General features: G+C 42.6%; 3 protein-coding genes across 5 annotated transcripts; 2 read left to right on the forward strand and 1 right to left on the reverse strand.

Moving 5' to 3' along the window:
• Positions 1-643: 643 nt before the first annotated feature.
• On the forward strand, positions 644-5,124 carry tph1a (tryptophan hydroxylase 1 (tryptophan 5-monooxygenase) a). The gene is made up of 11 exons (XM_084673317.1): positions 644-733; positions 2,355-2,492; positions 2,603-2,786; positions 2,874-2,974; positions 3,077-3,144; positions 3,248-3,444; positions 3,583-3,718; positions 3,916-4,042; positions 4,143-4,238; positions 4,427-4,560; positions 4,695-5,124. The coding sequence occupies exons 1-11, from the start codon at positions 644-646 to the stop codon at positions 4,867-4,869; spliced, it is 1,446 nt and encodes a 481-aa protein (XP_084529443.1). The 3' UTR covers positions 4,870-5,124.
• A 718-nt stretch (positions 5,125-5,842) lies between these two features.
• Positions 5,843-13,539, forward strand: sergef (secretion regulating guanine nucleotide exchange factor). 2 transcript variants are annotated; one of them, XM_084673318.1, is made up of 11 exons: positions 5,843-5,974; positions 6,192-6,330; positions 6,457-6,606; positions 6,683-6,777; positions 6,999-7,059; positions 7,161-7,274; positions 7,373-7,435; positions 7,551-7,709; positions 7,861-8,027; positions 9,725-9,761; positions 12,304-13,539. In XM_084673318.1, the coding sequence occupies exons 1-11, from the start codon at positions 5,933-5,935 to the stop codon at positions 12,492-12,494; spliced, it is 1,218 nt and encodes a 405-aa protein (XP_084529444.1). In that variant the 5' UTR covers positions 5,843-5,932; the 3' UTR covers positions 12,495-13,539. The 2 variants fall into 2 exon arrangements, with proteins under 2 accessions (XP_084529444.1, XP_084529445.1); XM_084673319.1 differs by having other exon boundaries at positions 7,554-7,709.
• A 1,713-nt stretch (positions 13,540-15,252) lies between these two features.
• On the reverse strand, positions 15,253-25,134 carry kcnc1b (potassium voltage-gated channel, Shaw-related subfamily, member 1b). Of its 2 annotated transcripts, none has more exons than XM_084673294.1 (4): positions 24,562-25,134; positions 19,648-20,563; positions 18,566-18,739; positions 15,253-15,362 (listed from the first exon to the last, which is right to left on the reverse strand). In XM_084673294.1, the coding sequence occupies exons 1-4, from the start codon at positions 25,132-25,134 to the stop codon at positions 15,253-15,255; spliced, it is 1,773 nt and encodes a 590-aa protein (XP_084529420.1). The 2 variants fall into 2 exon arrangements, with proteins under 2 accessions (XP_084529420.1, XP_084529419.1); XM_084673293.1 differs by lacking the exon at positions 15,253-15,362 and adding an exon at positions 17,485-17,615.
• Positions 25,135-26,820: the final 1,686 nt, after the last annotated feature.

Below are 26,820 nucleotides of genomic sequence, written 5' to 3' on the forward strand. Positions count from 1 at the left end.
TATTTAATCATTAAAGAAAGGTGGGGATTAATTTGAATCGTTTTACAAAAGGACCTTTCCTGAATTTGTTTTAAAGTTATAAGTTATAAGTATAAAGTTATAAAACATCAGAGAAGACTGACAGGTTTGCACATTTATCTGTAAATACTTATACAGACCTGTGTAGTTCAACATATACAAACCATAATTTTGACTAAGAGCAATTGCGTAAAATAGCCTACACCAAAAGGCAGAAGATCAACATACAACAGAGCCTCAAAGTGTTTTGTGTTGGAAATTCGAATTTAATTCGAACGTAGACTACGTGCGCTGAATTAAAATAGCTTTTTAAAATCCTTGTGTAGTAGTATGTGCTCTCATGATTTAGCCCATACAATGGTCCCCAGTCGTCACTTTCAGGTCTCCAGAGAAAATGAAAAGGTGAATTTCCCCGTGACGTGAGCGATGGTCCTCTTTTCCATTTGCTGTCGGGTATGAGATTATTGCTTGTCCACCCCACACAGCTCCCCCGCTGCCCCCTCCTCACTCCTTCTTGTAGTTAAATACCACAGCTCGCTGCTTCTCGACGTTGGCTGCCACTTTACATAGTTAAAGCGAGATAAACATCCGTGAGAGAGGTAAATAAATACTACGTTGCTTCAATATGTATTCAAACAAAATCGAAGGACCCCGTAGAGGAAGGTCTTTCGACTCCATGAACATAGGATTTGAAGAGAAACAACTAAATAATGAGGTAAGTTTACTTTTTGATAGTTAAACATGGCTCATCATATTAAATATTTGCATAGACTTATTCAACTGAACTAAATCATAAAACCAATGATTTTGAAAAGTTGTCAGATGTAAGTTGATGGATAGCGGATGATGTTAGTTTAAATTGTATATTGTTTTCTTTTATTATTTATAGTATTATTTTTACTATTATTATTTATTGTAGAGTACTGTACATCCAGACTCAGGTTACACTCAATCTTTTTATGATTGTAGTTTTGTCGTCAGTGATTCATTCAAGCTGTCTCCGTCAAGCATTAAGAAGGTCAAAGACAAGTAAAAAAAATACAATAACGTGCTCCTCAATGGAATGACACCATTGGAGCAATAGCATTGCTCGAGACAGAATTATAGTAAAGTAACTTAATCTCCAGTCTTCATTTTTTAATAGCAAACTAGCCAGCTATTTTATTGGAGGTTAAGACCAGATAAATATGTCCAAAATACAACAACTGACTCTAAAACAAGAAGTTGCCTACACCGTAAATATGTATTGCAGTATTCTTCGGCCAAAGAATTAAATTGAAATGCAGGTAACCTATATTAACCTATTGAAACATTCAAACACACACATGAGTTCGAATGTGCACGTGAGTGCACTTCCAGATTACAAATGCGTGTTCGATTGATTAATAACTGCTTAATCCTCGTGTTAGATTACAATAAGAGGGAGCTAATAATAGGGGTGCTCACTCTAAATGGGATTGGTTTAAGATGCTTGGCAGACACTAACCCAACTTCGTTAAACCAAGACGTTGAATCTACTGCGCCATCCCGACCCGTGCGACACTTCTGAGCCTCTTTTGATGCACTAATGATTCTAGGGATTCTGCTGACTCGGGGCCATCGGAAACTGGTTTCCAACGCTGTCTCTTCAATGCTTGCAGGGAGAAATATGGTAAACAATAAGATACAGTAAATGAACTCCGAATGATATAGTTTTCTTTAAATGGCATTTGTTTAAAGTCGAGTTGTAGAGGCATTGCGTTGCCGTACGTTACATCAAGCCTAAAACGTATGAAAATAGGCCAATTATAGAAAAATGTATGCACTGCGAGGTTTTTGTCCAAGGTTCTGAAATGTATGCATCCTGCACGGCTTGGCTACGTTGCATGTGTGAGTCGCTGTCCGTGGTGGTGAACGTTTTTGCGCTTGACGGATGATTCACTTTATCCATCAATAATTTTGTAGAAGTCGTTTTGTCATTACTCTTTTAAAATCAGTAATCATTATATAATTTTGGGGTGATTTATGTACAAGTTTGTTTCCTTTTTTATTTGTACGTAAATTTGATTGTTGAGCAAATAGGCCTACCTATTAAGTTGGCCTAGCCTATAATAACTTATGCAAATATGTTTGTAGCCTACCCTTGTGTTTAGAAATAAGCATAACTAATATAAACAAATCATGTTCGTATGGTCATATAGTTTTTGAGGGTTACGCACATTCAACAGCTGTCACCATTACAGTTGACTGCATTTAAATGTCTGTCGGCAAACAAGTGTCACTAGGCATTACACGTCAGCGTTTGTTGAATGGAGCATATCCACCCCTCACTTGTTGACGTTAATATCCGCTTTCAGATGAACAAATCAACATTCACGAAGATAGAAGAGAATAGAGATAACAAGAACGAGCATTCAGAAAAGGGGACAGCAGCGATCGTGTTTTCCCTTAAAAATGAAGTCGGGGGACTTGTGAAAGCGCTCAAACTCTTCCAGGTGAGCATGGAATTACTTTGTTCTTTATAAAAATTATCTCCAGAATTGGCTTCAATGTTTAGATTTGTTTAATTACAATTTAATCATTATATATGCTTTGGTTCTTACAGGAAAATCACGTGAATCTTGTTCACATTGAGTCCAGAAAGTCCAAAAGGCGAAACTCAGAATTCGAGATATTTGTGGACTGTGACAGCGACCACGAACAACTCAACGAGATCATTCAACTGCTGCGCAAGCACGTGGACATAGTGGACATGGACCCCCCGGATAATTCGTGTCTACCTGAAGAAGGTAGAGGCTATGGCTTGATACAATTTACTTCTTTATACTTAATGAGCATAATGTATAGTATATAATTACCTTTAAAATGCATTTCAGATATGGATAATGTACCCTGGTTCCCCAAGAAAATCTCAGATCTCGACAAGTGTGCAAACCGTGTGCTCATGTATGGATCAGACCTGGATGCTGACCATCCGGTATGCATGGCATCACCAAATCTGTCTCGCAAACTGCTGGATCCTGGCAGCAGCTTCCAAATCTCGCGGCAGCACTCTCACACCAATGTCTCTTTCTAACAGGGCTTCAAGGACAATGTATACCGCAAGAGAAGAAAGCATTTTGCCGATCTCGCAATGGGTTACAGACAGTGAGTCGATAACTGAGGCAATTACATGTGCAAAAAAACATCTTTAACCATGATGCAGTAGTTTGTTCTAGAAGTTGATGGATTGTTGGGTTTTCCCCCCCAGTGGAGACCCTATTCCTCGTATAGAGTTCACAGAGGAGGAGGTCCAGACCTGGGGTGTGGTGTTTCGGGAGCTTAACAAGCTGTATCCCTCTCACGCCTGCCGGGAGTACCTGAAGAACCTGCCTCTGCTGTCAAAACACTGTGAATGCCGTGAGGACAACATCCCACAGCTGGAAGATGTCTCGCGCTTCCTCAAGGGTGAGTCACAACACAGCCCGTGTTTGGATCATTGCCTTGAATAAGATGAATTTCACTGTGATGAACAATCACAAATAACAGTTATGGCTCCTTCCTGTACTTTGCGCTGTACAATGATGTTGATGTCCTCTTCTTTAGACCGCACTGGCTTCACCATCAGGCCTGTGGCAGGTTACCTGTCCCCGCGAGACTTCTTAGCTGGCTTGGCCTTCCGGGTTTTCCACTGTACCCAGTATGTACGGCACAGCTCTGACCCTCTGTACACCCCGGAGCCGTAAGTGTCCACACACTCGTCGGTGAATCTCTGAATCAGAATTGGTGTTTATTCGCCATGAAAGTAAGGAATTTACTTTGACAGGAGAGCCTACCTAGGCAGCCATTTTCAGCGCCAAGGAATGAGGCTGAGGAATGTGACTGAATTTGAAATGGAGCATCAGGCTCACGGTGTCTTCTTCCTCTCCTCTCATCCAGGGACACTTGCCATGAACTTCTGGGTCATGTCCCGTTGTTGGCAGAGCCCAGCTTCGCCCAGTTCTCTCAGGAGATCGGCCTGGCGTCTTTGGGGGCTTCAGATGAGTCAGTTCAGAAATTGGCCACGGTAAGTGATTCTGATACATCACTAGCAGGCTCAGTAGTGTCTATAAAGACACATAAAAAGTTTAATCTCTTTGCTGACTTTGTCTGGTCCTGTCCTTCAGTGCTATTTCTTCACTGTGGAGTTTGGCCTATGCAAACAGGAAGGGAAGCTACGAGCCTATGGGGCAGGCTTGTTGTCCTCCATCAGTGAATTAAAGGTACAGGAATGTCATCTGGAATGTAAGATGAAGTGGACATTTTTGTTCATTGTGGTACAAAATATATAAGTTTGACATTTTTCACGGATTAATACAATTCTGGATTCTGGAATCATTTGACAGTTCAGATTACACCAGCAACAGCACAGTGTCGCAGAACTGTAAATGTTCCCCCCGTTTTTCCACAGCATGCTCTCTCTGGCAATGCAAGGATCATGCCTTTCGACCCCAAAGTCACATGCAAACAGGAATGCATCATCACAACATTTCAGGATGTCTATTTTGTGTCGGACAGCTTTGAAGAGGCTAAGGTCAAAATGAGGTGAATTCAGAGTCATGCAATATTCAGTCCTAACATTAAACTCATCACTTGCTTTTCCAATTTTAACTTTGTAATTCGTTTTGATGATTTCCTCTCCTGATGCTAAAACATTTACACGTATTTCTATCCTTTAGGGAGTTTGCCAAGACCATTAAGCGTCCCTTCACCGTGCGCTACAACCCCTATACACAGAGTGTGGACGTCCTGAAGGACACTCCCAGCATCAACAGTGTGGTGGAAGACCTGCGACATGAGCTTGACATTGTGGGTGACGCTCTCAGCCGGCTTAACAAGCAGCTGGGTGTCTGATGACCTTCCCTCTGTTCTACTTATCTTCTTACCATCTACCAAGCCTGCCATACCCTATCCCTGACAACAGATGTGTAGAGACACTGCTTTTAGACTGCTCCTTTAGAGTGCAATTGATGTTCAGTGTTACTGGGTTGCTAAGGAAAAAAATATTGGTAGTTCTAAGGTATCTGATTTCATTAATGCCTGTAACTTTTGAAAGGTTGGATAAAGTTAAGGTCGATAGTTTGAAACCATGATTCTGAAAATCTTAGAACTAGGATGACATGAATTTCAGCACTGTCATCCATAATTAGAAAACATTTTTTTTTTAGAAAGGCTACACTTTCCCAAGTGCTATATCTTCTGTTTTATGTTTCCCTTATATAACCACGATGACTGTAATATAAATGGAAAACAAACACCCTAATATTGCTGTATTGCTTCCCTTTGACCTGCCACTCATCCCCATCTTATTTAATGGACCCAAGATATGTAATTGATATGAAATTATATTTATTGTATATTATGGTGTGTCCAATATATTCCTGCATTTTGTGGACTTGGGTTTTGTATGGGACCAGTAAATTATTTGTGTTATTAGTTTAATCAAACACTCAGTTTTTCTTGATTTTTACATAATAAGGCCATGTTAGAATATGGATTGCTTGTTTTTTCATCGTTAAATGTTTCTGTAACAATGTCAACAAAATGTCTACTCATGAAGTTAAATGTAGACCAAATTGTAGTACATGTACACCTGGAAAAAAACGATAACATTATTTTTCTACTGTAAAGAAATGTAAACGATGTATGTCTAATGAAATAAATATGTACACGTGTCTAGTTTCGGTGTTGATGATGGATAAAGACCCCGGTCATTTAGCCTATTGAAAATGAGTTAATCTGAGACCAGACTATAGAGTCTTATCAGCTTCATGATTATTTTTGTGCGACAAACAGTACATGAAACTTCTTGTGCCACACTCAACATGGCGGAAAAGCAAGTACATTTTTTCAGAATTAGTTGACGGTAACAAGTGTCGCAAATCGAATCGTCTTCTTGCTATCCAGGAGGTGTCCGATGGACACTAATTTGCGATCCAAAGTCTGTTTATACACGTGGGTAAGTTTACTAATCAAACATTAGTACATTATGGTCAAGTGCATGCAGTTAGTCTGTCACTTAATGTAAGCAAACGCTTGCCTACGAATTCCGTGATCGACAACAACGTACACTATTGGAATATTAGCGTAGTAGGCTAGTAGTAGTAGGCTTTCCAAAAACAAGCCTTGCACTTTCAGCGGCAGTACCTGAATCTCAACTACTCGGAACTTCGTAGGGTGCAAACAGCTACGGCCAGTTGGGGCAGGGACATGTCGAAGACCTGTCGGTGCCTAAGCTGGTGGTTGATGACTTGCAACTGTCAGGGACAGTACAGGGTCTCAGTGGAGGTGGTGGACATTCCGCTCTTGTTTCTGGTGAGTAGAAAGTTTGTTTTCCGCTGATCATGTGCCTCCCTCTCCTGGACAAGGTAATCATTTTTTATTTGGATAGTCCACGAAAGCCGTGTACACAGTGTCAGCTAATGGGAAGTTATTTTATAGACGGAGAGTTGCTGGTGTGTGGGCAGAATCACAATGGACAACTGGGAATCAAACACGCTACAGAACTTGCAACCCTGCACCGCTGTCCTCTGTTGAACAAGAGGGTTGCTCAAGTGTCCTGTGGCTGGGATTTTACAGTCCTTCTCACTGGTAAGGGAACACGTAATGTTTGCATTTGGGTTTCCGCTCTTTTAATCAATCTTTTAACAACACTTTTCATACATAGATGATGGACAGGTTCTGACATGTGGGTCGAATGTCTATGGACAATTGGGTGTCTCACAGCCAGTCTCGCACTCTTCAGAGCTGCTCCCCGTTAAGGTGCAGTAGGTGTATCAGTTTGTGTTAATCTGTCTGCATTTTGACATCATCATAATCTCCGGTCTAAATCGAACAATAAAAACGGTCTGTCCAACTATGTATAATTGTCATTTTTCATATTGGGGGTTTAGGCTATGTGTTAGTAGTACTGGCTTCTTTCATAATTGTACATTGGAAGGGTCTGCGTCTCATTTATAAGCTGTTCCTTTTGTCCTATGTAGATCTTACAGGTACGTGTGATTGGTGTGGCAGCTGGACTCAGGCATTCACTCGCTGTCACTAGTAAGCTGGCTTCACACCCACTGGTGAACATTAAGTTTGGGTGTCTGTCTTTCCATGTGCATTAACCACAGCGGTCCATTCTTCTCTGGTAATGTATAAAGGTACGGGCTGTGTCTATCAGTGGGGGATGGGTCTCTCAGGTCAGGCTAAGAGAGCGCTCAGTCCGCTCCCTGTCCCAACTCACTTCAGCTCAAGAGAACCTTGTCTGGTCCCAGGTCAGTGGAATCCATCAGCTGAACATCTGCAAAGCTGAGGGTGAGTTGTACGTTGCGTGTATGAATTCATTTTTGTGGTTGTTGTTGTTCTTCTGAAGGTCTGGATCAGGTGACGCCAAACAAAGTAGCTTCGGGTTCTTCTCACTGTGTCTGTCTAACCGGTGAGTAACAGCTGCCGCGCACTGTGGCGCTCAACATCTCGTACATGAGGAGCAGTTCACTTGTTGTGTATTGCATCCCTTACAATAGTTATTTCATTTCTTCTTCGTCGTCAAGAAGGGGGTGATTTATTCCTGTGGGGAAGTAACAGACATGGCCAGCTAACCTCTGGAGAGTCTTTTCTGCCCAAACCTGTACTTCTCGACCACAATCTTCTGGATAGAGAAAGGGTTACTGACATATGGAGTGGTTGGACACATCTTGTGGCCAAAACAGGTGAGACCATTAAGATGATTTTACAGATGTATCTCATCTCAGAAATGATTGTGTTTTTGAAAATGTGGTACATAGAAGAGTGCATGGATGGCATCTATCAAAATGGTGTTTGGGAAAGGCCATATTTGAAAGAAATTGTTCTTTCTTTTAGAAAGTGGCAGGGTTTTCACGTGGGGAAGAGGGAGTTATGGACAGCTAGGAAGGACGGACCTGACCAATCAGAGCGCAAAGGAGCGGTCAGGTGCTTCCTTGGCAGGGGCTGTAAACCAATGGGAGTGTGTCCCTGCTGAGGTCAAACGCCTTTATGGAGCAACACAGGTGAGATGGTTCTCATGTACAGGTCTCTTATCTCTGACACTTTTCTGATGCTTACTAGATTTGTGAATATTTAATTGTCATTGGTAGAATATGTTGACCTAAGTCAATCCTTTGTGTTTTTAGTACAGCCTTAAAATAGAGGGTGACTTCTCAAACCAGTAGAGGGAAGCAGAAACTAATCAACCTTGTGATTGCGTAGAGATCAAGGTTTAAGATGCGCAAAACAGACAAGATGTTTATCAGTAAATATTGCCAGTACAAAATATCCAGAACTGCTGCAAATATTCAAAATAAGTTTTACAGGAATATTTTTTTCTAATTTGAATACATGTTTATGGTGTAAGATACGCCAATGTGAATAGTAGCTACATGCACCAGGGATGAACTGTCTCCCTACATTGTGTGTGTTTGTTCAAGTCCTTAACTGTTCCAAGTCAACATCTCCTTCTAGCCCTGAGAGAGCGCAATGGACCACAGCGTTATGACCACAGTTAGTGAGGTGGTTATGAGGGAGGAGCTAAGGGCACATATTCAAGTTGAATGTGTGGCTGTGGGCACAAGAACCTTGCAAAAAGGGTGTGTCAAAGACAAGCTGTGCCCGTCAACAATCACTGCAACACTGAAAGCTCTGCCTACTGTACATTTACATTTAGTCATTTAGCAGACGCGCTTGTCCAGAGCGACTTACAGTCCTTGCCCAAGGACACAACGTCATTTGACACGGCTGGGAATCGAACCAACAACCTTCTGATTATTAGCCCGACTCTCTAACCGCTCAGCCATATGAGTGCCCCCTGCCTACTGTAGTCACCTAGGCAGAGCCTGTACAGTAGGCAGCCAGCCAGTGCCTTGGAAGATCTGATCCCCTTGTGCACATATACAGTACTAATAGCGGAATACAAAATGGATTGGCTGAGTGGACTATGAATCTTGTTTCCTACCTGCCTCACACAGTTAACAGTCCATCTGCACACACACTGACACGATCAATATTCATTTAGTCAACCATCAGATTTTTATGAGGTTTGCAAAGAAAATGAAGGATGGCTTGGTCATTGGTTTAGAAACTGATTAGTGTTTGTCTATTCATGGCTTTCAACAGATGTATGCTGTATCAAAATGACAGTGAATAATATAATCTGTGTCTTTTTTACCAATGATGCGTTTATGACGCTCGGAAGAGTCAGACAGGATAATCGGGGGTTGGAAAATTTCGCTTCTGACTTTAGTCTGAGCAGAAGAGACATATGTCATCACAAAGCCCACCAGAACCTTTATTATTTTGACTCTTATTTTCCTTTACAGCAGCATTGTCCCAGTCATGATAAAACAGATTGTACACTAAGCACATCCTTACTCTGGCTTTTGGGGACAGTTGTGCCAACTTCTCAGGACAGCGCCACAGTGTTCCTATCTGGAGATCTTTTTCTGCTATGCTGTGCAACAATGACCAGCAAGGACACAGTTGTGGTTGTGTGGATTACAGGGATGGATCTATTGACCCAGTGACTATCGGACAAATGCACCTGTCTGACAAGGTGGTCTAGACACGCAGTCTGTGTTGAGACAAAGTGCTGCTAGATGTTTAATCAAAGTGTCCGGCCGAGTACTGAGCACTATAAAAGTTGCTAAGACTCTTCAAGAAATAGTTCACAAGGATGACTATGCTTTCTTTAACTTTTTTTTTTTTGTTACAGATTGCTTGTGGATCCGAACATAACCTTGCCATTGTAGGTATGTATTCATACTCAATTTTTGCACATTTGCTGCAATATCTACAGCATATTTGTGCTATATCTATGAGACTGATCATTATACAATCAGAGGTGGTATAAAAAGGACTACATAGTTGTGATACAATGCCATAATTTTGCATCCATAATACAGTGCAGATTCTTTGTCTTTTTTTCTTAATTTTTTCTGTGAAATGTCAGTCCCTCTGTTAATGCATGCACGAGAGCTTTAATGTTTGCATTTTGCCAAACAGCTCATGTTGTAGGAAGCAATTACCATTGGACTAGATAACAATCACCGACACATGCAAACTTCCCAGCTGTGTAAATCAAAAGAAGATTCACAGGCTATTTGCTCCAATTTCATGTTTGCAAATGGCACGCTAATATTAAAATTAGAATAGGCCTATTGGTACGCCTTCAAGAGAATAATGGGCAACATAAACATCTCAGATGTTCAATAAGCACTCGTTTACATGGCTCGTGTTCCTTCATGTCCTTCCTCTGTCTGGCAAGGCCGGTTCCTATCCTGGTTCCTATCCTGGTTCCTATCCTGGTTCCCTGTCGTCACCAGATAGCACACAAACCATTTTGGAAGGAGAGTATTTCCTTATTGTCCAGTGAGTGTTTTGAGTCAGGAGTTCTAGAGACAAGGAGCAAAGGCTGGTTTGGAGGAGCACCTGGGTCCATTAGAGGCGAGATGGCCTAGGTTCAGGGGGGCGCGGCAACCGAAACAGCAGCAGCAGTCTCCCTCAGAAGCTCCGCCTGTTCCCCATTCAGCCTCTCAATGACACTCAGGGAATAGCAGACATAGAAACCGCTCAAGCAGAAAATACACTATCTCAGGGGTCAGCACTGTGACTTCCTCTCACTGAGCCTAGAGACTAGAGAAGCAGTCAGGAGGCTGCTTGTGTACGCCTCCTATGTCCTGCTCCCCCACTGGCAATGCCAGCTAGTGTGAAAGCCTAACCTCATCGGCCTGTCTTGGGCATGGTGGCAAGAGCAACCAACCGGTTAAACAGGTTTGGAAGCAGAGACCTGAGTGCCGCTATTTCTGGTGCTGAAGTAGGTCGGGCAGAAAGGGTGGAGCTGATGGCTGCTGCTCACGGAGAGAGAACTGTTGCAGCATGTTCCAGCCATGCCCTTAAACACCTGGGGACGACCACCACAGGGTGGAAATCAAGTTTCTTAGGTGGGAGGGACCCCACGGACGTTCTGTAGAGATCCAATTAGGATCCAGTCGTAAAAGCATTCTTCAAGGTGGACAAGGATGGACTCATTGGACTCGATGCTAAGGGGGTCTGATTACGGATTCACTGGAGGCATGCTGAGAGTCGTGACAATGGGATACACATGATTTATGATTGGCACTTTCAATCCTGTGTAAAGATGTTAATTATGCTGCTTTCAGATAGGATTACTATCATTTTTAATTGGGTGTGAAATGTCTGCCGTAGAGCTGACAGTGTTGTATTTGTGAGGAAATGGCTTTTTACCATCCATCCTTTTGTTGGACAAAACATTGTGCAGGCACTTTGTTGCCATGATAACACCGGTCCACTGTATTCTAGTCAGCATGACCATGAATTAGCAGAGAGCCAAAACACCTTTATTTATTTATTTATTTTTTGAATGAATGAATGAATGAACAAAGCTCTCCTCTGGTACAGAAGGTACCCATGACAACACCTATCCTGGCGATTGTTAAACACGCTTCATATGATGGATATTCCCTGAGTAAACACCAGATATTGTTCTGGATTTGTCCCTGGAGTATTTGGACGTGCTTGTTTTGTGTGGCAGAACTGCACGCTGACATAAGCTGCTCATGTGACGTTGTGGGGTCTGTGAGCAGAAGATGGCATATGTGTTTGTTGAAGATGGCATATGTGTTTGTTGGCAAGCCTTAAAGCTTTTTGGATGCCTTTAATTGAAGAGAGAAGTGACTAGAAATTCCCTGGTGGAAGGGACAAACACAGACCGAACACGATGAAGGAGACAGCTGGAAGATGGGAGTTACCCTTGAGAGAGCAAGCTCCTTTGTGTTGCCATGGCGACGGGACCGATTAGGTAACCGTGTTGCCATGGCACGTGTCTCTCCAGTGATGCAGACCTGACCACACCCACCAACACGCTCACCAGCTGTGATTAGCAGTATGTAATACAGACCAGAAAGGCAAGGGGCACAGAGGCAATCTTGCACACAACATGTTTAAGACCTCATGATGTGACGCTGCTTATAGTGTTCTTTCAGTGCAGATGCAGACCACAAAATCCGTATTGTTTTCTAACCATTGTGCCTAATGCCATCTGACGGCTGAGCGGTTAGGGAATCGAGCCATTACTCAGAAGGTTTCCGGTTTGATTCCAAGCCATGCCAAAGGACGTTATGTCCTTGGGCAAGGCACTTCGCCCTACTTGCCTCGGGGGGGTAATGTCCCTGTACTTTTACTGTAAGTCACTCTGGATAAGAATACATGTAATGTAATGCTGAAAGCTGGTCAGCTGCAACCAGCCAGTGACCTGTCCTTCCCCCTCTTCAGAGGGCTGTCTACTTTCCTGGGGGTGGAACGAGCATGGCATGTGCGGAGATGGATCCCAAACAGATGTCATCCAGCCACAGCCCATTTCTGGCCTGAGACCCCTTCTGATTGGCTGTGGAGCGGGGCATTCCATGGCCCTGTGTGCTGCAGAGTCCAGTCGAGTGTTTCTGGAGGACCAGAATACTGGTTAACTTTGACACGGGAGTATGCACTGACTATACATGAGGGTTCAGACCTTCAGAAGAATTTACATGGTTGATGTGGAATATCTGACAAAGAACATTTGACATTTAATTATTTGTTTTCATCGACAACAAACAATGGCATGATTTGAAACTTGAATCCCCCATGACCTGTAGCTAAGCTTGTTTTTAAAGCACTGCATTTTGACAAGCCTCTTAAGATCCACAAGCACGTCTGTATTCAAACTGTAAAACATAAATATTGTTCTGAGGTTAGAAACAGGTTGATTTATGTGTCACAGGGAGGGTGGCCATCATTTCCCATCATCACTCCATCACTTTGATGGACATGATTGGGAGGGACGGCTTTTCCACGACACCACCGTGATTACGGCTCCCTGTCTGCCTGCCATGTAAGTCTTCCCCCTGAACAAGGCCGTTATGGAGCGTCTGAAAGATGGGCTGGACTGCTGTTGTAGTTCCATCTCACCATGTCTCAGGTTTTATTGTAGTGATCTTGAGCCTGAGGAGACACTCAATCTCAGTCTCCTGTATCTCCCTCGTCGATACAGAAACTCTCACGGTCATCAAGTCATTTTCCACTTGGGTATAAAGTGTATATTATCCACGATATTCCCATCGCAGGTTAAGGTGTTTGAATGTTAAAGATGCCTGGTGGTATGAGATGTTTCAATGTCTCGCCATTTCAGTTTTTCCCTTTTTTGAGTAACACAGCTCTCAGATTATCATTTGTTTATATGTTTAATTGGATCGAACAATGTCTTGTCTTTATTAGAATTTTGAAATGTTATTTTGATTTAGCATCTGAACGGTGCAGATTTTAACCATTGTCACCTTGACACTGTCTACACATTGCATTGGTTTTTCACGCTTAAAACATACGAATCTTTCTAAGCAACCTGTCTGTACAAAGTTTTAAAATAACACAATGATGTCACTTAAATATTACAATGAATATTTACAGGAAATGAACAGAAAAAAATAAGAATTGACCCACTCAAAAAAATTAAAAATCAAGACTGTTTGAAAATAATCATTTCTGTTGTTTTTATTTTGTACTATTTATTGTACAAGCCTGAACTACTATCCGTCAGAAAAACACAAAGAAAATCCCTAAACATCAGATTTGTTTAAACGATCACTGAAGAAACACCTGGTTAAGACAAACTACCTACAATAAGCACTGTGTCCGAACATATACTGAATTCTCAGAGAAGGGCACACATTTGCGGCCTGTTCGTCCGGTTGTTGAGTCTGTTAAGGATAGCAGCTGTCATTTGTTCCATGTTGGACTATGATGAACATAAAAGCACCCAATTTACTCTTGCTTCAGTTGGCAGTACCAGCTCTGCTGCAGTAGATTGCACATGGTTGTTGGCAGTGTTTGCAGTGGTTTTGTAAAAATGTTGGTCCCTAACCACCCGGAGTAGCTAATTCATACAAATGATGTTGAATCACTACATGTGTTTTCAGCCAATGGCTGGCCATTATATTGGATAATGATACTTATGACTTATTGTTCCTTATTGACTGCATTTCAAGCCCTGCCTTGCTTGGCCTGTGCAGTAATGTACTGTAGTGTCTGATAAGTATTGTGGGTGACACTGGATCAAGTCGTCACAGGGTTAAGTGATCCTCGTGCCTTTCTAGAACTACAAAGTTTGGTCCCAAAAGTCCAATTAGATGATTTTCCTTTGTGATTTGAAATGATTTATGTTGGTTACAACAATACGTTTTGTAAATTATTGCAAAGTTTGTTGTCATTGATATATATATATATATATATATGTTTTATTTTTTTGATCATCTGTGGTCAACAACAAACCACAGTATAAGTTGACGGAAAAATTTGATAACTTTCTCCGTTCTCTCATACTACAGATGGTTTATTGGACTGAATGCTAAATGCTAAATATGCTAACATATTGTGATGGGACCATATATCAGAGGCACTTGTCCTGTGTGATGCATAAGATTTGGCAGTTATTTGATACAATTGGTACTGTATCACGTAATGAGTGCCTAAATGTTATTGCAATAAAGAATACACTCAATTGTGAATGTGCTTTAGGTACTTAGGAAATACATAACACACTTGAAATGAGCTACATGTATATCTTATGCATGGACAAGTTCACAAAGTATCCTTAAATACCATAACTGAAGTCATTATATTGGTGTTTTAGCCCTGAATGTAATTATTTCAACCAAAGCTGGAAAGCTTTTGGTTGTTTGTAACAGGTTTGGTCTTTGCCTCGTTAATATATAACTAGTGCTTTAAGAAATGATATTATTCAATTGATGAACATTTGATGTGTAAAATATAGTCAAAATAAAGTTAAAGTTCACTGGTGCAAACAGTGCAAAAGGTTGTAAAGTTGTGACCATGGCAGTGCACAGTTAGTCGTTTCGAGCAGTTTTGCCTGGCTGACTGACAGAGTATAATATTAGATCTTTAGCTTTTTTTTCTATTTTTTTTTACAGAAACAGACAAATGTTTGATTACCACTCTAAAACATTGGTATACACATCTTCAGCACACAAAAGCATATTTACAGCACCGACACACACAAACATAGGCACACACATTACAACACAGTAACCAGTCACATATACTGAGCTACATAAGGCTTGACAACAAAACTCTCAGTGCTACATCTGTACTGAGTTTGTGATGTACAGGTTGTCACTGTCACACCAATTTATAAAAACGCTAACTTACACACACGCTAATGCTAGAGTCTTATCAGGTGGGGGATGGGGCAGTATGGGTCATACACATAGTGGTTGGTACACCATGGTTCATAACACAAACTGACTCTGTTGGCGGTCTGCTCCGGTTCTGTAGCTGGGTCTCTAAAAACATATAAAAAAAAACAACACAAAAAATTATTACACAAATGATGTATGGCGAGTAAAATGATGGAGAGTACCTCGTAATTATTGGGGTTGTTGTAATGACACAGGCCTCGAGAGTAAGGAAAGTGTGCTGCGTTAGTCTCTCATGGTAAACGTAAAGTTTACCATGTATTTCCCATGCTTAGCCAAGGCACCAGACAGAGATGCATCATCTGTATACAGTTGTTAGACCCTTAAGGAGATTAGTCAACATGCCTGGTCATGCTTTTTTTATATTCGGGTAAACAGTCGTTTTGTCGTTGACATGCGGGTCTGAATCTTTGCATCATGCTCTTCCAGGCACCTCATTTGTTCTCTCTTTGACAAGCTACGAATGAGTCAAACAGCCGTTATAAGTACTAGCTTAATGCTAGTGGAGAGAGAAAACATACTGGATGTTTACATGTTCTGTTGAATAAAAACAGAGTCTAAACACAGATTGTATACAAAATTTATTTCATGCAAGGTGCTTTATTTACATATTAAGTTTGAATACTTTGCATAAATGTAAAATACATGCATTTACCTTTCCCCAAGTGTGTCTTAGCCCCATACTGGAGCCTTATCTATTCACTCGCAGTAAGTATGATTGGGAATATAATTCACCTGCATCTCATCTTACAAAGTCTTAACAATGGTTGTACAGTTTACAACAGTTACCACACAAGGAGACATTACTTCAGTAAGGTAAAACTTCTCCAAACAAAGAAAAGGAATTGTGTTGTCGATGGGCAATTAAAAAATATATTTGATAAAGAAAGAATTTAAAAAGATATCTTGTGATAAGGTAAGGTGCTTTTGTCTGTTAACGTTTGTTTTTGTGCATATGTATTTGCACTTCAAAAATCTTTGTTAGTACTGATAAACTTTCTATTGGTATTTTCATTATTTCAATGTGGGCAGTTTATATTTTCAGTTTGAATAAAGTAACATGCTTTAAATTTAGAATTCCTATTTGTCATAAACCCTGAGTCGGGAATTGTGCTGTATAAACAATTAATCACTGGAAATATAGCTTTTTAATGCATCGTTTAACTTTCAGTTGTCAAGCATGTATGACACTGTTATGAGAAAGATGATCAAGATACTGATACAGAGGTAATTATCAAACCAAAAAATGTATAATTATTCAACCATTTTGCTCATGACAGCTTAAGTCAACTGAAATTTGAAGCAAAGTTGTAGTGTCTTAAAACAAGGTCCCAAAAACCAAACACATATAAGTAGATAAGATATATGAATTTGGGGAAAGGCAAAAATGGTAGCTACATTGAATATTTGCTGTGACTGAGTCTCTTGCTGCTTCAAATGTGCATAAAAGTAAGAAGCTTTTGAAAGAAAAACATGTTTTTCTTACAGTTTCTGTGGCAGCTTCTTGTTGTACATAATTCATCATGCAAGTCATGCAAAGGAACACGGTTTTGATATTGTTCACAACAAACAAATCATCACTGATATAAAATAAATCCTCATTATTTCCTCACGTTTCTATCTTTGATTTGAATCAACACTCAAATCAAAAAGACAGAATAGGTCTCTGATATACGCAATCTACTCTCTACTTTCCAACAAAGAATGTGCTCAACATTCACAAACATTCCCAGAACAGCTTCTTGCTGCCACGACAACAAGTTTAACAATGCCTTTTTGTTAATGAACTAGGAATGACTGTCATAAGGTAGCTGGGGGTTACATCTTATTAAATCTTTCTCTTTCACAAGCTTTTCCTCTATAAAGAAGATGAAAGAATTATAGACAAAAGTATGAGAGATCAAAAGCAACATGGCAACAGGTAATGAGAAAACAGTAGAGGAAAGCGAGAAGGATAGCTTCCAGATAACAGGATACCAGTGCTATCAGTCTACAGCAGCTACTCATGCAGCAGCCCCTGGCAGTATTCTGTAGGACGCGATGACACAAGCATATCCCTCGGGGAATAACTTACAGCTCTGTCTCGAGACCCTTTTTTTTCTTTCGGAAAACGAAAAGAAAAGGAGTGAGAGCACTAAAGCGGAAATATGAAAAGAGAGAGAAGAGGATCAGCATGGCAAAGGCCTTCGCTGTGTCCTAGTCAACCAAGCTAGACAATGGTCGGGATGGGAGAATGAGAGGGCTGCATTAGTCGGGTTGGGCTGCACTGCAGAGTGGGCACTCCGGAAGCATCCTTGCACATGCCAGACATGCTGCTAAGGCTCCAAGGCTTTTCATAACCTTCGGTTGGAAAACAGAGAATGTTTTGAGTAAATTGTAACGCTGGATCTGTGTCAGAACAGTCGGGCGCTTGTCTTTGATCGGCTACAGGTACACCTGTTGCTTTCTTGATTTTGCCTGCTAACTAGACGGCTGCAAAGACTTCAGTCAGGTCAACGGCATCACTGTGCATGCATCAAGTGCATAAAGAGTTCAAAGGCATGCAATCGGTGGTACTGGAATGGTTTAGAGGAGTAGAACACTGTCAGATAACATCAGGCAACATCAGATAACGCTGTGTACCGTAACTACGGCAGCCTAAGTGATTTTCCCTGCTGGTTACACTTTCATTAGATTTCCAAGACGTGTTCAATAAAAGGGCTTGATTGTGTTTCAGTTTGGGAGTCAGTGTTGTGGATGTCTGCTACAATTTGTACTTAGACACAAGAAATGATCTCTTGTGGTAGTATTCAGTGCATTGTCAATGTGACAGTTGTTCTCCATCACCATTCTGATAACACCAAGCAGCAAGACATGCACCATTATGCTCAAGACCAACACACTCATAATCAAGGACAGCATGATTTGTTTCTGTAAAATATGCATGATTCTCACACATTGATCTCATTTTCAGGACAGTACATGTGTGTTTCATATAAAACTCTGGAAATTGGGGTATCGATGCATCCATGCATTGTATCAAAATAGATATTGTGCAGGTGTGGGAAACTCATGTTGACTTTCTATTAATTGTGCTTGTGTTGAGTACTACGAGCTGTAGTAAATGTGATGATGAGCACATTCTAATGAAAATGCTGATCAAAATGTTACAGAGGATTCTGTGTGTTTGTGTCTGTCTGGCTCTGTGTGTGTGTGTCTGTGTGGTTCTGACAACTCAGTGCATTAGCCCCATAAAGAGGGTTAGGGTCAGTGTGTTACAGAAGCCTGGGATTGGCTGTTGCCATACGTACCCCTTCTGACTCTTCCCCTCACGTGATTGGGCCGTTCAGCGGTGGTAACCAGGAAGCAGGGTCGTTCTCGCTCAGTAGGGCTGAAGATCTCCTCGGGTGATATGGCCTGGTCAATGTGAGGACAGTCCTCATTGGCCAGTGCCGCGTCAGCTGCCTCTCCATTTAGTTTGGAATCTTTTAGACAAAGCAGAGACACCGTGCAGAAGAAGAGGCGACAGTTAAAGTAAAAAAGCATGAGCATCTGACTTTTACATTTAGTCATTTTGGCAGACGCTCTTATCCAGAGCGACTTACAGGAAGTACAGGGACATTCCCCCCCGAGGCATGTAGGGTGAAGTGCCTTGCCCAAGGACACAACGTCATTTTGTACAGCCGGGAATCGAACCGGCAACTTTCTGATTGATATCAGACCCCCTGTCAGATGGTTGAGCGGTTAGGGAATCTGACTTCAGACACACCACAACTCTTAGAATGATGCAGCGAGCAGCAACAACCTTCAGAGATGGGGTTCAAGCTGATAAAACGTGGTCTGCACAGCCATTAACATAACCACATGATTATAATCTTGGATAATTCAATTGACTGTATTTTGAAACATGTAAGGGCTTGTGGTCTTTTGTAATGCTATTGTAATGGTCACATTGACTACTTGGACTCACCAATTACTAACAAACATCAACACAACTCAAAGTTTCCAACAACACTTGTAGTTCAGTGACAGTGATGTGCTGTGGTGGATGGCAGCTAAGGCAGCTGGGTGAGTCACAGTTTTTACAGCAACTGCTGAATCAATACCAAGATTATTCATGGCCTTAGTTAGTCTCTCTCTACAGTGCGTGTGCTCCCACTGAATTTCACAATGCAAGTCATACACTCTATTGATCTTTCAACGGGAGATTCGTTTGTTTAATCTGATATGGCTGAGTCATCTGTTTGAACCAATAAGAGACAAACAGTGAGACAGCGAAACAGTGATACACGGTTTCTGTAGAGCAGTGATGTGAATGCAAATGTTTTGTCTCTGGGATGCATTACTATTAGATGAATGTAGACAAACAGTACGTATATATATCGGTTCCTACCTTGAAACTTTATCTCGAAAACATCGTCATGGGCTATGGGACTCTGATGCTGAGAGCTGATGCTGGACTTACAGTAGTTGGGCGAACCTGGTTGGGGAGCTCTAGGGACGTGTCTGTTCTTCTTCTTTGGTAGCTTCTGTTTCGCCATTGCCAGGGAGTAATACATTCCGAAGTTGTTGACAATCACAGGGACGGGCATGGCGATGGTCAGCACCCCGGACAGGGCGCACAGTGCTCCCACCAGCATGCCCGACCACGTCTGGGGGTACATGTCTCCGTAGCCAAGGGTCGTCATGGTCACCACCGCCCACCAGAAGCCGATGGGGATGTTCTTGAAATGCGTGTGATCGCTGGCACGCGGGTCGTTGGGCGAGGCTCCGATGCGTTCGGCGTAGTAGATCATGGTGGCGAAGATGAGCACGCCGAGGGCGAGGAAGATGATGAGGAGGAGGAACTCGTTGGTGCTGGCGCGCAGGGTGTGGCCCAGCACGCGGAGGCCCACGAAGTGACGGGTCAGCTTGAAGATGCGCAGGATCCGGACGAAGCGCACCACTCTGAGGAAGCCCAGGACGTCCTTGGCCGCCTTGGAGGAGAGCCCGCTCAGGCCCACCTCCAGGTAGAAAGGCAGGATGGCCACAAAGTCGATGATGTTGAGGGCGTTCCGGATGAAGTCGAGTTTGTTCGGACAGAAAGTTATTCTCATTAAGAACTCAAAGGTGAACCAGACCACGCACATTCCCTCGATGTAAGTGAGGAAGACCACCGTCTCCGTCTCTGAGTAGATGTGCTCCTCGGTCCTGTTTCCCACCACCCTCAGCTCCGTGCGGTTGATGATGGGGTTGAATGCCTCATGGGTTTCCAGACAGAACGTTGTAATGGACACCAGGATGAAGAACAGAGAGGCCAGAGCCACCCACTGAGGCGCAGAGAGGCGGTTTCGACAAGGTTAAATGGGGGAGGGAGTTAGGGTGGGGGTGGTAGTAGAGGGGGATTAGAGAGACAGGGGGAGAGAGAGGGGGAGAGAGAGAGGGGGGAGGGAAAAAGGAGGAGGCAGAGTGTGGCAGGGGGGGAAAGTGAGAGGGGAAGGAAAGAGAGGGAGAGCAGAATAAGAATGAGACTGAGCACACAGTAATGCCCCTAACGTAATCAAGTCCAACATCCCCAGCGATCGTTCATAGAAAGACTCTGTTATCCATTCAAATCAATCTGTGATACAATTTTAGATACTCTGAACTCTGGAGTGGTAACGCCATTGGGTCTCTTTCCTCAGCTTGCGCTGTGGATGTGGCAGGTCACCATTCCTTGTCACTTTATAGATCTCAAGGTCACTGTGCTCTAAAAAAACAAGAACCACACAGAATGTGAACAAGGCTTCTGCACACAAGTAGACCACGATGTCTGAATGTTGCATGTGCTCTCACTATGGCATGTGAGTCTTCCCTAACAAGGTCATGCTGGCCAGAGTATCACTTCCAGGGACTGGGCCCATTCGGACCCTCGTCCTCATGTGACAGAGAAGTGAACACCACACTGCCCATTAAGAAGCATCACTTGTGATGTTTTGATTGGAGGGTCACGTTGTTACACATGGATTTTAGTGAATTGTTTATCTACATTACCTCAGACATTTCCTCTCCCAGATCGGGTATTTAAGTAAGGGATAATGTATAGAACGCCGGTCATTATCGGGAAAATAAGCCCGACAGGGCGAACAGCACCCCGACGCGAAGCGGAAGGGTGTAGCTTCACTCTGAAGGGGCTTAAAAAAAAGATTGTCTTCAGAAAAAAATATGTCTCTGTTGTCTTTGGATCACAGCACCCTTCAGAACTTTAGCAACGTCTGATCAAAAGAGCTATTGCTGAGACTGAAGTAATTTCCTCTGGCTCTCTCTGTAGCAGAGCATCTTAAAAGGGCTTTTTGTGCTGCGCATCACCTGAAACTTCAGACAAACCCTCATTACGACAAAGACAGTGGGACTAACAGAAATCCACTGATGCATGAAGACATCCAAGTGAAGGCAGCTGAACTAGCTTTTTTCAATCATTGTGGTGCTCCAAAAGCAGAGTTTACTGTTGTAGCCTGCCAGGCCCACTAATGAATGCTACAGGGAAGTGTCTCTGAGCGGGGCACGTCAGGGCTGAGGCAAGGCTCCATATTCCTATGAGTTAGGGCAGTACATACACACATACACTCAGTCACCCGCTTACACGCATCATTCTAATAAACAAATCCAATGAACAGCCTGCGATTGTGAAAAAAGCAAACGATTCATCACATTTTGCTGTGAGGAACGACAGTACAGCGATATTGCTCACACGTTTAGGTGTCTCTCTTCCACATATCCCTTTGGATCAGATAGATCATCATTTAAACACAATACAAGACACATCTTCAGAACAATGAGAGACAAAGCACTCCACAGTGTAACACATGCAACTGTAACAGACGCGGTCTTGCAAGTTCCGTCAGAGGTATACAGGCAACCGTCCCCTCCCACCGGGAGTCGAACTCACCACCTCTGACTTCCCAAGCGCCACCACTACCAACTACGCCAACGAAAAGCTAACAATTTGCTGACGCAGGTGGCCTATTACATACTTGAGGAGTGAGTTTTACCACACACCGGCTACACAACATTGCTGTACACAACATACAATATTAATTGTAGCTCTGTCAAGTACACGTCTAAGATCTAGAAACACTGGCATGAGTGCCTTTTTTATCCCTTCTTTCCTTGCATATTTTTGTTGGGGAGTCAAATGGCTGAGCGATGAGGGAGTCGGGCTAGTTATCAGAAAGTTGCCGGATCAATTCCCTGCCGTGCCAAATGACGTTTTGTCCTTGGGCAAGGCACTTCACCCTACTTCCCTTGGGGGCAATGTCCCTGTACTTACTGTAAGTCCAGAGCGTCTTGTAAATGTGAATTTCTATTTAATGAATTATTAGTATGTATTGTTTGTTTTTTGTGTTTTCTTTCTACCATGTGGGACTTGAGCCTGTAATAAAGTTGATATATATAATTGTGTGCCATAACATAAAACAAGCTTTGACAGCTTTTTCTGTGTGCTTGGTGTACTGTGATACTGAAGGTTAGACCAATCACAGGTAACTACTGGCTACAGGAGTCCTTGAAGTTGAGAACAAAGGCATTTAAAAGCAGATCATGGGGATGAACCTACACATCTGTAACACTGGCAGTTCTGTTCAATATGATAAAGGTCATTTTCGTCACCGTGCTCTTTCATGTGGTTCCAGCTTCATGTAGCCTGTCTGACACCATCTCTGTCACAAGAGCTTGGCTCAACTGCTCAGATTTAACGTGTTGTTTCTGAAGGTTTATCCCTGAAATGAGTTGCTTGGCCAGGGAAGAACCTCTTTGCATCGATTGGCTCCGTTGTATATCTCAGATATTCTTATGCTGTATCACACTTCCAGGCCCCTTAGAGCATCGAAGCAGTCCCTTTTAGCCATTCCACAGACTCGGATGAAAACGAAAGGTGATCGTGCCTTTAAAGCTGTAGCTCCTACTCAGTTTAGGGTCAGTTTAGGGTCACTCTTGCTTACTGTAATTGTGCTATTTGTCTGCTGTTGTTATTTATTGTAGTTGTTTTGCCCTATTTGATGTTTTTGGACAGCACTTAAGTTGGCATTGGCTGTTTTTAAATGTGCTCTACAAAATAAAACTGACTGTTAATAAAACTGATTGTTCTATACCATGATATTCACAAATCCCTTTGAATGCACCATAGACAGACAGTGATCGGGCTTTTTCAAAGATGTGTCCACTGTGAATACAATTGGTAATTAACTCTGACACTCTTATCTAATTAATCCCCAAGCTGGGATCAGTACTCTGCCAAACATCACTCCACCTTTGTCGTCAATACCCTGAATGTGGGACAAAGCTCAAATGGTTTCTTCAGTGTCACATTTTACTGCACCCAGAAGAGATGCAGAGGAAGGTTGTACGCTATGGGCGCCATTACTCTTAGTTGAAGGTGATTACTTGTCAATATAGTTTACTACATGTTGGCAGTATTCCTGATCCCTACTAATTACACCAGTAACTGTTACAGCTGCTGGAACAGCATGGCACACAGCAGGTTGAGTAGGGGGCTGTGGTCTGGAAAGTAAAAATATCTGAGGTGCATTGGCCCAGATGGAAGGAAGCCCATAACAAGGCCAATAATGTCCCTTCCAACAGCAATTTGCTTTTGTTTGGATGTCAGCCATCAACCCCTGTTGGTGCCTGATATCTGGTTTACTAAATGTGCAGCTGACCCATTTAACCAAACTGCCAACTTCCTAGGAATTCTCAAGTCCTACTGATGGCCTGCTGGGGGAGCCACGGGGTGAGAGTCAATCACTGTGTCTTCCCTGCACACAGAAGGGTTTGAACGGTGATCATTTGACAGTTTACATTTAGTCATTTAGCAGACGCTCTTATCCAGAGCGACTTACAGTAAGTACAGGGACATTTTCCCTGAGGCGAGTAGGGTGAAGTGCCTTGCCCAAGGACACAACGACATGTTCACCGGCCGGGAATCGAACTGGCAACCTTCAGATTACTAGCCCGATGCTCTACCCGCTCAGCCACCTGAATTCTGTTTATCACAGCTTCCTGTCAAATTAAGTAATTGGTCAATGCCTTGTTACTCTGTGTCACAGTGGTGTCCCCTGGAGACCCTGCGGAGGACAATTTCAAGGTCACAGACCCTCTCTGAAAAACATGCCTGGGGAGGAGGGGACACATAAATCTTTAATTGACCATTGGTGATCAACCTGATACAATGACGATTCATTACCATACATAGTGCCCCTAACAATTGTGTTTAATACTGAATTCCAATCATTGCGATGACAACCCCCATTTAGAAAGAGATATAAGGTAGGGATAAAAACATGTTACTCACCCTTGCATATTTTGAAGAGTATGGGTCTTCAAAGAGAGCCCAGACACGTTTCTGCAAGCGACTCCAAGACCCTCCTGTTCTGGCATAGGGAGAATCCCCCTGCGCCAACCTCCTTGTCATCTCATCAACCTCGTCCCCATCCACTGGCTCCACCGGAGCTTCTGCCTCTACATCATCATTACCCAGGTCGAGCAGGGCCCCCCCACCGAAACTATCAAGAGCTTCCTCGGCCTCCCGATGTTGACGATAGGTCATCCAACAGCACGGCTCCACATCCGTCTCATCAATGCCCCAGAACGCCAACTCCTCCTCATACAAGGGTCCGCACACATCTGCAGGGCAGTGCAATTTACCTGTCCTGTAGTAGTTGAGGATATGTGCAAAGACACCGGGGTGGCGGTCGAAGAAGAACTCCTCGATTTTGGCATCATAGTCAAAGTGGTTGGGCGCATCAGGCTCGGCCAGCCATGATAATCTGGTGCCAGGAAGGGTGCGCAAGGTGCTGCGGTATGTCTGGTGTTTGATCCCTCCCACGTTTATAACAATGCGATCCTTGTCGTCGCTCGAGCCCATTGCGTCCCCTAGGCATGTCTCCAATAAGTTTCCGGCATCACAACGGTAACTCTATACGCACCGCGGGAAGACGCGCGCAACACGTGCACAGTAGGGATTGTGGAACGAGCAGGCAGGTGATGATAGGAAGGATACAACAATGCACAAAGAAACCTGTCCTTTCCCAGAGGTTATGAAAGATCAGCCATCGTTTTTCCTTATATTCCCTCCTGTTAGAAATGCTTAAGTAGCTTACCCGTTTAATAAATATCTTAAACGCCTGTAGCTGCCCAGATCCCTGGAAAGAATTGAAATCCAAAACGATTCTAGCCAATGGCATTACATTAGGTATGGACGTCACATGGTAAATCCGTGTAATGACAGAAATTTAGATTTATCCTGTTTTGTGAATCCAAGACCACGTCTTTTCGGTTTTTGTTGTTGTTCTAAAAAACAGTTGCAGCGTTTATGACATTCACACATAGCAAGGTGACTGCGGTGGTGCTGAACGGACAGCGCTAGTCGTTAACGGAGACACCCTCTATTCACAGATCCTCCTTGTGTACTGGGGCTGAGGCTACGTCCTTTCCGACCAAAATTGAATCCCCCTCTCCGTTCAAGCTGGCATGTAGCAACTGGTAGATGTGGAGATGAAATGTAGGTCTATGTCAAAGGTCTTAGCTGATCTTGAAATGACGGTTATTTTCATGCTATTGGTCCGAATGATCGTTCCATTCACGTTCAAGCTACCGAGGAGCAGTGATCCGTGAAGTCAGTACAAGGCAAGTCTTCTGTTCCGACCGAATTTAGGCGGGGATTCTCTTTCAAATTGCATTGAGATACGCCAATAGAAGGACGGGGGCAAAAAGAATGAATATCGCTCAGAACAAATAAATATGAATCGTTGACAATACACTGCTGGCAAACCTCTTCTACAATGCATGCCCAGTTAATGCCTTGTTTTGTTTAAATAGACTGGCAAGAGTTCTCACATTTGCTTATTTGCATAGGCTGTAGCCAGACCCTCTTTCATGACGCTGTTTATTGAGACTTATTGAGTCATCTTCACCTGGGGCTAATATTTTTAATCACATCTGATGAGGATATTAGCGCATCTGCTAGTTTTAACCGTAAAATATATAAACATATAGCCTACATATGTCTTGAAAAAAATACTCTACTTGTTCGTAATACTTAAATCAATACAATTTAACGGATACATTTAAAATCCATAAGAACTTGTAAATGGATCCAAGTAATTTGATTATAGTCAAACTAAGTGTTGTTAAAAGGGTCTGCGGCGCATTCTCGTCTAGCACTCCATTCGTGCGTAATCAGGCTGTATCAAAATTACCAATAGGGAGCGCAATTGACTAGTTATTGTATAGCTGGTACTGGATTGCCGATTCTACAACCTCTGTTTACGTGCGATTGAGAATGATATTGTCAAATTACATGCTATTGACAATGTTAAATAGAAACATTTTCTTCTGTCTCTTTCTCTTTATACCTTGCTAAAATGTTAACAGGAGAACATTATACATTTTGGAATTTCCATATTTCCAAATTGCAAATCATTACATAAATAAATCAACTTATTAAATTCCCTAAAATATCCAATAATATTGTCTTTGTGTTACAGCAATCCTTGCAACAACAAGTCCCGAAGATAAATTCAGAGCACCATACCCTCGTGCTCTCCCCCTA

Source organism: Hypomesus nipponensis, chromosome 14 (genome assembly GCF_054491055.1).
Source record: "Hypomesus nipponensis isolate SF chromosome 14, ASM5449105v1, whole genome shotgun sequence".
Classification (NCBI taxonomy): domain Eukaryota; kingdom Metazoa; phylum Chordata; class Actinopteri; order Osmeriformes; family Osmeridae; genus Hypomesus; species Hypomesus nipponensis.

What these genes read in the sequence shown, in the direction of transcription:
- tph1a (XM_084673317.1), top strand. Translation starts at nt 644, where the DNA reads ATGTATTCAAACAAAATCGAAGGACCCCGTAGAGGAAGGTCTTTCGAC. An exon ending in AAGCGCTCAAACTCTTCCAG is followed by an intron (nt 2,493 to 2,602) that starts GTGAGCATGGAA and finishes TGGTTCTTACAG; the next exon opens with GAAAATCACGTGAATCTTGT. An exon ending in CTCGCAATGGGTTACAGACA is followed by an intron (nt 3,145 to 3,247) that starts GTGAGTCGATAA and finishes TTTCCCCCCCAG; the next exon opens with TGGAGACCCTATTCCTCGTA.
- sergef (XM_084673318.1), top strand. Translation starts at nt 5,933, where the DNA reads ATGGACACTAATTTGCGATCCAAAGTCTGTTTATACACGTGG. An exon ending in AAGTCTGTTTATACACGTGG is followed by an intron (nt 5,975 to 6,191) that starts GTAAGTTTACTA and finishes GGAACTTCGTAG; the next exon opens with GGTGCAAACAGCTACGGCCA. An exon ending in TCACTGTGTCTGTCTAACCG is followed by an intron (nt 7,436 to 7,550) that starts GTGAGTAACAGC and finishes TTCGTCGTCAAG; the next exon opens with AAGGGGGTGATTTATTCCTG.
- kcnc1b (XM_084673293.1), bottom strand. Translation starts at nt 25,134, where the DNA reads ATGGGCTCGAGCGACGACAAGGATCGCATTGTTATAAACGTGGGAGGG. An exon ending in ACTCTTCAAAATATGCAAGG is followed by an intron (nt 20,564 to 24,561) that starts GTGAGTAACATG and finishes TCTGCGCCTCAG; the next exon opens with TGGGTGGCTCTGGCCTCTCT. An exon ending in GAGGGGAAGAGTCAGAAGGG is followed by an intron (nt 17,616 to 18,565) that starts GTACGTATGGCA and finishes TTCCAACCGAAG; the next exon opens with GTTATGAAAAGCCTTGGAGC.